This window comes from Lycium ferocissimum, chromosome 1 (assembly GCF_029784015.1).
Source record: "Lycium ferocissimum isolate CSIRO_LF1 chromosome 1, AGI_CSIRO_Lferr_CH_V1, whole genome shotgun sequence".
Lineage (NCBI taxonomy): Eukaryota > Viridiplantae > Streptophyta > Magnoliopsida > Solanales > Solanaceae > Lycium > Lycium ferocissimum.
The window spans coordinates 66220747-66233214 of record NC_081342.1 but is presented as its reverse complement, the minus strand read 5'-3'; the positions used below and the strand labels follow the sequence as shown (position 1 = coordinate 66233214).

The 12468-nt window shown below is 34.9% G+C and overlaps 1 protein-coding gene across 1 annotated transcript; it reads left to right on the top strand.

The window, feature by feature from the left end:
• The first annotated feature begins 2228 nt into the window (after window positions 1-2228).
• LOC132057679 (uncharacterized) lies at window positions 2229-12041 on the top strand. Its single transcript, XM_059450297.1, has 7 exons — window positions 2229-2561; window positions 6111-6262; window positions 6685-6933; window positions 8078-8212; window positions 9231-9410; window positions 10576-10743; window positions 11497-12041. Exons 1-7 carry the CDS (start codon window positions 2255-2257, stop codon window positions 11908-11910), a joined length of 1605 nt encoding a protein of 534 aa, XP_059306280.1. The 5' UTR covers window positions 2229-2254; the 3' UTR covers window positions 11911-12041.
• The last annotated feature ends 427 nt before the right edge of the window (window positions 12042-12468 follow it).

Here is a 12468-nt window from a genome sequence, read left to right as displayed (position 1 = left end):
CCAAAAACCTAGCATAATTCATATGATTCTCTTTAGCAAACCTATTTACTATTTTCCCAATAACTCATCAATTCACAACTATAAATGATTAGGGACTAGAAGCATTACCTTTTTGAAGTTCAATCCTCTTGAATTCGAGTTCTAGGGTTTCTTCGCTCAATAATGATGTTCCAATTACAACTCTATAGATTAGAAGGGTTTACTCAAGTTAAAAAGGGGTTAGAGACTTGAAAGCAACCTAGAATCATCATAGAACTTACCTTGGAGGGTTCTTGAGGCTTGGGGCTTGTTCTTTCTTGCCTTAGGATGGTTTTTCATGAATAGGGGTGCTAAGGAATGAACCTCAAGCTTAAATATAAGTTAAAGCGTGAAAATATGAGATTTTGACCCAAAAAACCCCAACCCATCCGCATTGGGCCCGCTCTGCTAATATTTTAACTAAAATTATTATGGAGTACTTTTCTATTTTTATATTGGACCCAGGCTAAGCACAAGCTTCACGAGACTAGTATTAATACTATATATAAGGGAAAACCAAGGACTTTTGTAGTCCTCACAAAAGTTTCCAATAAAATATCAAACTCTTCAACTAATTACTTCTGGGTCCTGAACTTATTTTTAAAGTCAAATTTACTTTTTGTTCTTAAGGTTTACTTTTCAAAAGCTGTCAAACTTCCTATTTTATTTTTCTTGTTTTTTTTAGTTTCCTATCTAGTGTTCGGTACCCGTATTAGAGCCCGACTAATCTAGAATCGCGTTGCGTATGGCCCATTCGGGGGAAGCGTTCCCTATCAAGAATTTTTTCATACCCAGTCTCGAACCCCAGACCCTTGTTTAAGGGAGGAGCAACTTCATCCGCTGCACTTTATTTTTCTTGTTACTTTCTTCTATTGATCTTATCTATTAACCGAAAAAATAGTCATTCATTCGCTAGATACTCTTGCTTCTTGTTGCTCTCTCGTTTTCTCCCTTTTCATTTGTTGCTTATTATATATTTTTACATGTAAGTATTTCTTTTACTTTATATTTGTATTATGAAATTTGGGAATTTCTGAAAATTCTTTTACTTACATGTGAGCATTTTTTTTTTACTTGACATTTATACATTAATAAACTCATATGTGTCTGAAAAGATTTGTACTAAAATGATTTTCATATAGTTTAAAAAATTATTAAATGATGTCAATAGTGTTGAAAATGAAGACAATGTTATGAGTAAAGATTGGGCTTTCTTTAAAATTTCTTGTTAAGTTAACTAAAATTAATCTTTTAAACACAAAATGAATTTGAAGTAGGGCAGAGTTAGAGTGTTAGCTATGGATTTGGTAGCACTTTGTTTCAAATTCTATATTTGTTTTACAAGTTCATAAAATATGTATACACTATTAATTTAGAACTAAATAACTTTGAAAATTAGGATTCATAACTCATAAACCAAATTCTGACAATGCATCTGATTTGAAGTAAATAATTTCATAAAAATGAAAGTTACGATATTAAAGGAGCAAAATGAAAGTTTTGCTTTTAAATATTGATAATATACTTCTTCAAAATTTAAATATTACTAACACAAATTATATTTCTTTAACTAAAATATCTACTTTTATTTATTGAGTAAGCAGTTCTGCCTCTATAAAACTAGTATGTATATATAAGGGACAACTAAAGGGTATTTGTACTCCTCACAAAAGTTTCCAATAAAATATCAAACTTTCCAATTAATTTATTTTTAGGTCCTACATTATTTTTTAAAGTTAAGTTTACTTTTTGGTCTTATGGTCTACTTTTCAAAAGTTGTCGAACCTGCTACCTTATTTATCTTTTTTTTTTTTTTAATTTTCTATCCGGTATCCAGTACCTGCATTGGAGCTCGACTAATTCGGACTGGCATCGCCTCGGGCCCAATCGGGAAAGTGCTCCCTACCAAAAAAAAATTTCATACCCATGCTCGAAGTCGAGACCCCTGTTTAAGAAAGGGACAGCCCATTCACTGCATTTTATTTTTCTTATTGCTTTATGATCTTATCAATTAACCTACAAAATAAGCATTTCTTCGCTAGATCTATTTGCTTCTTGTTGTTCTCTCATTTTCTCCTACTTCATTTGTTGTTTATTATAGATTTTTACATGTAAGCATTTCTTTTATTTTATATTTATATTATAATATTTCAGAATTTCCGAAAATTATATTATTTACATGTAACCATTCCTTCAATTTCGTGATCATCTCTAATTCTCTATTCCCTATATACAAATGTCTTTGCTTTCACCTCCTTTTCCAATCTCAATTCCCTATTATACAACTCTTCATCTTATTAATCCTCAAAATTCTACAACTTTCCCTTTCCACAAAAACCTTAAACTCTCCATATGTGCATCTGCAGTTCCTATTCACCGGAACTCTCCGGTATCCGGTGAAGTTATTCGTCAAATTGCTGCTTCAACTGTTGTTTTTCTTAGTTTGGGTTCGACCCTTTTTCCCTTTCGGGCTGTTGCTTCGACCCGTTTTCCTACTCGGGTCGACCCGTGTGTAACTCAGGTTCAGGACCAAGAATCTCAAGGTAAATGCTTTTTCTTGAAAATTCGACAATTTATGGATTATGGTTTGAGTATGTTGGTATCAAAATGATTGGCATTTCGATAATTCAAATAACGGAAGGGTATTTTTGAGCTATTTGACTACTCCCTCCATTATTTCAAAATAAATGAGTTTTTTCTTAGGTCCAAAATAAAGTGAATTGTTCAAAGTCCAAGAGAATATTAATTAAATGTTTCCAAAGTTACCCTTCTTTTTACTCCCTCCATTCACTTTTACTTGTACTTTTCACGTCGTTTGAGAAATAATAAATGAAGTATATAGTTTACTAATGTGCTCATATTTTTATTATGTTTGAAAAATGATTTGAAGTGAGTAATTAATACTATGGTAAAATAGAAAAAATTAAATTGTCTTATCTTGATATGCTAAAAATGATAAATAAAAGTGAAAATTTATTTTTGGAATAATGAATAAGTAAAAGTGAATGGAGGGATTAATTTTTAAGACCACTGAATTAATGCCATTAATTAGATTTCTTAATGTGTGCCACACCCTAAATTTTCAATTATTTTGGAATGGATGGAAGTATTTGGAGGGTATTTTTGAGCAAAAAAAAAAAAAACTACAAAAGTATAATTAACCCATTTCGATTACTTCAAGGTAATGCTTTTTCTGAAAACTATATTTATGGATAATTGTTGAGCTTGTTGGTACTCCCTCCATTCCAAATTAAGTGACCTTTTAGCTTTTTATTTCGTTTTAAAATAAGTGACACTTTAGGATTTCAAGAAAAAATTAATCATATTCTTTCAAACTTACCCTTATTTATAATCAAGAATCATTAAATAACTTTTTTTTCTAAGCATTAATTAGGGATAAGTTAGTAAAAATACTCATAATTTTTTGGAGTAAGTAATTTCTTAAAGAGTGTGCGTGAGCTAAAAGAGTCACTTATTATGGAATGAGGGAGTATCAAATTAACTAGGGTATAAATTTCTTTTGTCTAATATAGTGATATTACTGTTGTATTCCCTTGCTTCCATTTTGTACGATATTTTTTTTTTCTTTCCATTTTGAAGGTCTCGAAATGTTTGGCATTTCTTAACTTTTATTGTTTTCAAGAATTCAAATTAATTAAACTATTCAGATTTTAAACCAGTTTTCTGTTTTTCTTGTACTTCGATTATCGTATGATTTTGTGGTCGTTACGTTATTGTCCCTTCTTTTTTTTTTTTTTTTTTTTCGACTGCTTTGTCAAGCTTTATATAGTATTTTTTCCATTACTTGTTTACTTCTGTTGTATTTCTTTTTCCCTACTACTTTGCTTTGAGCCAAGGGTCTATCGGAAACAGCCTCTCTACCCTCCCCAAACCTCATTTGTGGATTACACTGGTTATGTTGTTGTTATATTCAAATTTTAAACCATGATGTGATATCTCTCTCAAACTAATTTTACAACCATTACTTTAGTTAGTATTTTATTTCAATATCACTATGCATATATAGTGATATTGAAGGGCATTTTGGCGTAATGGGTAAAGTTGTTTTGCTATGTGACCGAGGAGGTCACGGTTCGAGTCGAGAAAACACTTTGCGTAAATGCAAGGTAAGGGGCGCGTACAATAGACCCTTGTGGTCCGACCCTTCCCCGGACCCCGCGCCAGGGAGCTTAGTGCACCGGGCTGCCCTTTTTATCACTATGCATATATAAGTACGATATATGTCGCACCCAAGGGTGTGGCCTTGTGGTCAATGAAGTAGGTTGAGAACCATCATGTTTTAGGTTCGAATCCCATTGGAGGCAAAAATACTAGATGATTCCTTCTCATTTGTCCAAGCCTTGGTGGACAGAGTTACGCGGTACATGTGTTGTTTTAAGGTAGCAGGGAAGCCGTAAAATTAAGTTGTGAAAGTGCAAGTACCTTGTCAAAGGTTTACCACTGATAGAGAGAGAGAGAGAGATTATCCATCAAATGTTGTGTCATGTAGTATGGAAGGAAAAGAGTAATTCTCTAAAATGCGAGAGCAAATGAACAGCAGAGTTGTTTCTAAGAACGTAAGTCTTATAGATTATGCTGTGGAAATGCAAGTACCTTATCTATGGTTTTTCCAAGAGAGTATCACTTTATCAAAAAGAATAAAAAGGTCTGGCACCACTAGAGTTATACAAAGATTGGATTAGCTTTGTTATTTGGGTTAATTATTGCTATTGAGTTAGAGAAACATTAAGTTGTACATGTTTGCCCATGTTGCAATTTTGTCATAGATATGGAGAGAGTAGACTAGACCTAATTGCAAAAGTGGGTACTGTTTGTTTCTTCTATATTTACTCTTTGAAGATAGTGTAAGGTTTCCACCCTTATCACCTCGATTATAGGCAACCTAGAAAGGATAGAAACTAATATATTGACATTTGGCAAAAGTTGTTCTGTTTTTTCCTTCTCTAGTCAGCTTGATATTAGTGAAGAAGGATGTCTATGTGGTCAATAGTTGGACCACTTGCATGTCAAGCAAAGTGTGTGGTGTATTGAATTCTTTTACCACTGCGCCATAGTATGTTCATGGTGTCGGAGAATTCTTCGGCATTTCAGTTTTGTAGTCCATAAGAATCTTGTGATTGTGTAATTATAGGAAATTGATGATTATGCAGAGGATAGAGACCTATATCATTTTTCTGGACATCCCATGGGAAAAAGAAAGCATTAAGAATTGCACCCGTGGGTAGCCTAGTGTCAACGAAGTGGGAGGAAAATCATGAGGTATCAGGTTCAAATCTCAGTGGAGGTAAAAAAGCACTAGGTGATTTCTTTCCATCTGCCTAAGCCTTGGTGGGAAGAGTTATCCAGTACTTGTGTTGGTGGGAGGTAGCAAATATCCGGTGGAATAGTAGAGGTGCAAGTTGGTCTGCACACCAGCGTCATACAAAACAAAAAATAAAAAGCACATTAAAAATTGTAGTCATACAAAACAAAAAATAAAAAGCACATTAAAAATTGTAAAACATGTGTTCTGACTGGAGTTTTAAAGCTTCTTTTATGATATGCTTTACTCTAGTTTCTTTTTGCACATGATAATTCCAAATGTTAGTAGATGTGATGTTTTCTTTTCAACTTTGCAGATTTGATGTATGATCATGTGAACTTTTGCTCTCACATACATTTGACTTTTATAGATATCTATTATAGATTGCTATATGGAACCTAAATGATGGGATCCATGTTTGCAATATCAAATTTCTTTTGCTATCCCATGGTTAATTCTCAATTTTGCTATCCCAAGGTTACTTGTAGATGGGCGCTACATGTTAAATCTCATCTTCAACCATGCAACCCAAACCATGATGTTTAGTGTGAAACATATGAATTATAATTGTTGTTATTGTTTAGTACATCTAATGTTGTTCTTCTTAGTGTTATTGTATGTTTCGCTCATTCTGCATGCCTTTGATAGTATCGATATATAAATGTCTTGTGCTTGAAGATCTTGACCAGAGTTTCTTCTTCTTCTCTCTTTCTCTCTCTCTTTATTCTTTTTATTTTACTTATGGTGCCATGGACTTTGGATTATGTAGGCACTGGAGTTGGAAAATCAGAAAATGGGGAAGATATTGATGATGAAGAACTTCAAGCAGCATTTGAGAAATGGAAGTCTAAGACATATGCTTTGACAGTACCTCTAAGAGTTGTTTCTCTTAGTAACTCTTTTCCTCCTGTATGGCTCAAGGTTTGCTACTCTGCTCCATATCTCACCTTTTGACTTTCAGGATTTGATCATTTCAGACCTTGTGTGGTGTAAAGGTTGTCTTAATCAGCTATAATAAATATTTCTATATGTAGGATCAAAGAGAGGTTGTGATGTTATGTTGTTCTTCTCTTGCTATACTATTGACCCCTGTTTGGCCAATGAATTTCTCTGTTGCAGATACCGGTATTCTGCGTGCCACCAGTGTAGATTATAGCTTTTGATTGCAAATTTATTGTTTAATTAAAATGCTGCTCCTCGACTTCAGTTGCAAAAAAAATTACAGTTCACTGGGCTTGTGTTATTTAATATGTATTAATAAGCTGTTCCTGTTGTTATTGATATGATGAAAAAATGATATTCACATTCTCGAGTATAATGACTCTTTGCTCATTGATGTGTAGGATTTCTTGCGTTCTCAAGGGAAGAGAGTAAAATTACGTTCTGAGTTTCGTCAAAGCCTACAAGACATCTTTCACGAACTTTGTACGCCTTTACAGAAAGGAAAAGTTAATCCTAAATCTGCTTTGGCAGCTGATGTTGTCACTCTTGGTGATACGTGGCTCAGTTATGCCATTGAGAAGAGGTTAATTGAGCCGATGGACGGCTTAGAAGATCAAGATTGGTTTCAGAATTTAAGTGAGAAATGGAAGGTAAAAACCATCTTCTTTTGTTTGATGAGGAACATTTGCATAGATGTTGTTTTTCAGGTGTCAGTAGCATTCCAGGTGCTTTTCCTTTACCTTTCTCTTTCTTTTTCCTTTTATCATCTTCTAAAACGATGGTCTCCTTCTGAGAATTGCCAGATTGCCGTGTTGAAATGAACATTAACTGTTGAGGCCGAAAACTGAACAAGGCTTTTAAATCTATCTTTGATTTGAAATCACACATGCCTTGTCTCTCAAATCAATGATTGCATGAGAATCCGTTCACTTTAATGCTAGGAAAATTGTCCATGTGATACTTAATGAAACCTTCTTAACTATTAGAAATATCTTAGATGAGTTTTACTTTGCATAAAAATATCTATGGGTTTCCTATTTTCATGCTCGGCTGTAATAGGTGGAGGCAATATAGGGATTTAGAGAATTTTAGTCACTATGGAACTTGGAATCCCATTCTTCGTTGCTCTTTTGTTAGCATGATGTAGAAAGTTGAGTGCAAGAAATAACACACCTATCGCTATTGGAAGGTGTGGAACCCTCACTCAACATAGCGGGTCCTGAAAATAGATCATGGGGGAAAGAGTTGCTGCATCTCTACAACCAAGCGTGTGCCCTAATAGTCAATGAAGTGGGTTGAGAACCATGAGGTCTCATATTCAAATCCCAACGGAGGCAAAAACACTAGGTGATTTCTTCCCATATGTTCTAGTCTTAGTGGACAGAGTTACTTGATTGGAGGTAGCATGCCCAGTGGAATTAGTCGAGGTGTGCACAAGCTGACGTAGACACCACCCCCCCCCCCCCCCCCCCCCCCCGCCCAAAAAAAAAAAAAAAAGAGAGAGAGAGAGCTGTTGCATCTTGTTGACCTCACCTGAACTCACACAGGAGGCACTTTGTTTTGAGAACGGAACCATTTGGTTAAGTATTTTATTTAGATGATACCTTACGTCTGACCAAAATATTCCATGCCTTCTGGTAAATTATATATTACTGAACTGTCTCTTTGTGGAAAAAAGAATAAGAACTTGTCTCTTCTATAGTCCTGTATTGGAAGCATCAACTTATTTACTTTGGCATCTATCTTGTACTCGGATCCCTTTGATATTTCCCTTTTGACTTAAAATAATGCCAGGTATATTTGCGCAGGAGTGATGAAGGGAAATTGGATTCTAGTGGTAGGATATGGGCAGCTCCATATAGATGGGGAAGCATAGTGATAGCTTACAGGAAAAGTGAATTTCAAAAGCGTAAAATGGCTCCGATAGAGGTAACTTGTCTCTGAATCAAGAGTGTCACTTTTAAAGTGGGACCATGAGGCCTGATGCTTTCCTTTTATGCTCATTGCTTGCAATTTTAAATTAAACATATTGTCTTTCCAGCTGCAATCACCAGCGTTAACAGTATTTTCTACTACTTTCTTTTGAAACTGTTCGTCTATTGGCCTTAGCTCACTAGGCTTTCATTGAAGCACAAACACCTTTATTAAGGCTCTCCTCTCAATGTCTAACGGAACATTTTCAAGGCCTTTATGATGAAATTTCTAAATTAGTTTCTCTTTTTCTACATGGGGATGCATCTCCTTAGTGTGATTCTCACATGTAAGCTAATGGGCTTATTATGTTGCAGTAATTACTGTTCTTTATCCTTGTTTTCTGCTTTTCTTCTATTTTTGTGTTCTTTTCCTTTTTTGTGTGTGTTTCCCCACTTTTGATAGAAATCAATAGAAACTCCTTGAACAAACATCCATTTGGAAGTTCTTCAATGTCAAGTTCTTGTCTTTTACACCTTCTTCTTTTTTAGCATCTTGTGTTTCCTTCCAACATTTCTTTGATAAATCTCCTTATTGTTGAATGTTGTTCGAATGAATATATGAATTTTATGTGGCGCCATTCAGATTTCGAGAGTCAAACTTCTTAATTTTGACTGTGAATCGGACATAGAATCTTTAAGTTTTACGAAAGAAAATTTACATATTTGGAAGCTACGTAAAGAATACTATAAGTCAAAATAATTAACAATTCAAAGTATTTAAAAGGCATATGAAAAAATTGCAATCAAAGAAAAACTCGTTTGATTCTCAAAATTTGAACGGTGCCACATAAGTTGGGACGGAGTGAGTCTCACTTCTTCCCTTTAAGCTATGTTATATGGATTCTTCATTTGTCTTTGACATGCTCGTGTTGAACGGGTGTTTAGATCCGAGTGTGTTTGTTGTTAATGGCATCTTCAAAATGTTAAACTCTGTCACAGCTAGCTTACTCGGGGGTTGTAAACCACCCATGCAGGACTGGGCCGATCTTTGGCGACCTGAGCTTGCTGGAAAAATTTCAATGGTTGATTCTCCACGAGAGATTGTCGGTGCAGTGTTAAAGTACATGGGGGCATCATACAACACAATGGACATGTCTGAAGTCGCTGGTGGGAGAGAGGCTGTGCAGCAGAATCTTGCATCACTTGTTAAACAGGTAAGTTAAGGGAAATCTTAGAAATTATCAAGGCTTGTGCTTATGAAAAGTCGATTTTGGGGTATGTTTTCTGTCGTTTGAACTGATGAATTTCAAATCTGTGTGGGTTGTCCTGTCTGGGGCGATATGTTTCCGAATCTTCCAGTAATGCATGAGCTGTAAGTGTTTCTTTATTTCTACTAAAAAAAAAAAAAAAAAAAAAAAACCTACAAAATTGTCTGGAAGAGGAGCTGAATCTGTAAGGATGCGGTATCCAAATGAATAAGGGACAGGGATTCAAATTATTATGTTCAGCAAAAACTTTCTGGTGCCACCTGAAATTTCCTTGCGGACATGGCACTACTAGACAACAATTCCAACTTTTTAGTTATGGTGTGTGTATATGATGCCATGAACCTGTTGATTGAATTTCTTTAGATGCATCTTTGTATAAGTTTCAGAAAAGCTAGGTAGTGTGAGCCATGAACGCAAAAACTATTAACTATCTATTAGTCTATTACATATTTCCTGCCAAGTACCATATGTGCAGCTTTATAACTTCTCCTTACTTTTCAGGGTCATGTTTCTTTCCTTCATTTTTAGTTTTCTTGTGTTGTCACGCGCTTCAACGTCATAGTTTTCCTTCCCAATATCTAAGGCCCACTATTGGATTAATAAATTTCAAATGCTTGTAAGAATATGGAGATTTGCAACATCAAAAATCTGATGGTTAAATGGAGTACTTGATTATTGGAAAGTGTTGATTGATTGAGTCCTTATCTTCTAAGTCAACAAATGCTAGGATTTCAAATGATATCGATATTGACTGATTTAAAAATCCTTTGAAAGTGAATTCACTGATGTTAAACTTTTGATGTGAGACCTCTATTTACATGCAAAGTAACATTTGTGCGCCAAATGCATGGAGATTAGGTTGTTGTTGTTGTTGCTCAGTATTTGGATATCTACTTTTTTAAGGGTTTTTTCCATTTTTGGCCATTAATTACGGGCGCTTGCTGAAATATACAAAACCTATACACTGATTATGTATGTTGTATGTATTATGTATATTATATGTACATTAATACTTAATATACATAACGTATACATTTCTGGCTATTTTGTAAATTAGATTACCAAAAGGCATTGGACTATAATTATCTCTCTTTCTTTAATCTCTCGGCAGGTCCGGCTATTTGATAGTCGCCACTATCTTAAAGCCTTTGGAATCGGAGTTGGAGATGTATGGGTAGTTGTTGGATGGAGCAATGATGTTATTCCTGCTGCGAAGCGGATGTCAAATATTGCCGTCATTGTTCCCAAATCTGGTGCAAGTCTGTGGGCTGATTGCTGGGTACGTCCGGAATTATGTCCCTATATGTACATCCTAATATTTCGTCGAATTTCTTTTTTAATTCTCTTCCTTTGAATCGATTTTGTTAGTCTTCTTCTTTTGGGTGCACTCTTTAATGTCAGTTTTTGGAGTATATGTGTCCAGATAAGAGTCGAATATCTTTAAAGTTTTATGAGTTTTGAAATTTTAAAAGCAGGTTCCAAAAACGCTTAACTAATGTCCCTTATCTCAAAAATAAAAAAATAAAAAATGCTTAACTAATGTGAAGTTGAATAAACAACCAAGTGTAAGAAAAACTCTCCTTTTTGAGAAAGCAGACAGAGTCTAGACAGAAGAAAGAAAAAAACACGCTTCAATCACAACAACATAGTTTTCTGTTTCTGTCAGAAATTGCATCATTCTCCGACTGGTGAAGGTCCTATGTCAGATTGCTTGTCTCGTGCTTCATGAATGCTTTGTAGTGATAGTTCTGTACATGCCAAATAGATCCTTCCCCCTCCTCTGTTTGCTGTTTCTTAAAGACCCTGGTATGACCTTTGTGTAGCACTTCTTTTCCTTTTTCGCAAAGTTCTGTTTGTTGTACTTGTCAAATCAGACTGAATAGATTCGTGGACCTAACTATTAAATCTCTACAACGTGCTTGCAATAGAGACAATTTAAAGGAATATGTATTACAAAATGCAGCTAGTATAGAGGTTTATTTTAGACGGGATCATTTCTTCTACAAATAACGTAGTAAAATGTCTCTATTAGGCAATACCTGCTGCTTCAAGAATTTCAACTGATCAAATTGGAGGAAGAGTTAGAGGACCATCACCGCTAGTTCATCAGTGGATAGAATTCTGCTTGCAAGATGAAAGGTTCAAAGACGATGTTGTCCCAGGTGCTTCACCTAACGCCCTTGAACGGGCCCCGGTTAAGGTCTCCAGAGAGCTTACAAAGGGTAGACCAAAACTTGAGACAAACCTCATTGCTGGAGTCCCTCCAGCTGATATCTTGGCTAAATGTGAACTAATAGAACCATTGCCAGAAAAGGCATTGTCCGAATATCAGTGGCTAATAAATAGTGTACAGAAGCCGGAGAGTTCTCTGGTGGAAAGCCTAAGGAGTCGTATTTCGTCATTAGTTCAAAATTTTCTTCCTAAAATGCAGTCAAAAGTTGACTGAAAATTGTTCCATCTTTTGTAAAGTTTCTGTTGTTGTGTTTAAACAACTTAGTTGAACATTTGTAATGGCGCATGCACTTCCTTTATGTATGCAGTTTTTTCCAATATTTCATGTATTTGCAATTACATAACTAGCTTTGCTAGTTTATCTATTTAGATTGAAAAAACGAAAAAAGGGAAAGATCTTTATAATAAACACATTAATGGTTGTTGAACCGCTATTAGAAATTCTTTTGGCTTGCCCTTCTTCTCATCTTTTCTCTTCCTATCTCTAAATTTGAGCGCGAGAGGTAAGAAGAAGGGGAGAAAAGCGGGGACAATGAAAATGTAATTTACACCTTTTCTTTATTCTCTATTGGTATCACTAGATTAAAAGTCTTCTAGTTACTGGATTATCGCTTCATTCTTGTTTATTTGAATATTGAATGACAGTGTTGTCTCTTGTACTTCGATTATCGTATTAGTTTGCTGTAACTTTTCTTCATAGTGCTTATCTTTACTATTTTTGTCATGACTTTTATACTTTCTTCAATCCTTGTCTAACTTTTTTGTCATGCTT

Bases quoted from the DNA above. Each gene is read 5' to 3' on its own strand.
- LOC132057679 (XM_059450297.1), top strand. From the start codon at position 2,255: ATGTCTTTGCTTTCACCTCCTTTTCCAATCTCAATTCCCTATTATACA. The intron at 6,263-6,684 runs GTTTGCTACTCT...ATTGATGTGTAG, and splicing joins TTCCTCCTGTATGGCTCAAG to GATTTCTTGCGTTCTCAAGG. The intron at 8,213-9,230 runs GTAACTTGTCTC...CCACCCATGCAG, and splicing joins GTAAAATGGCTCCGATAGAG to GACTGGGCCGATCTTTGGCG.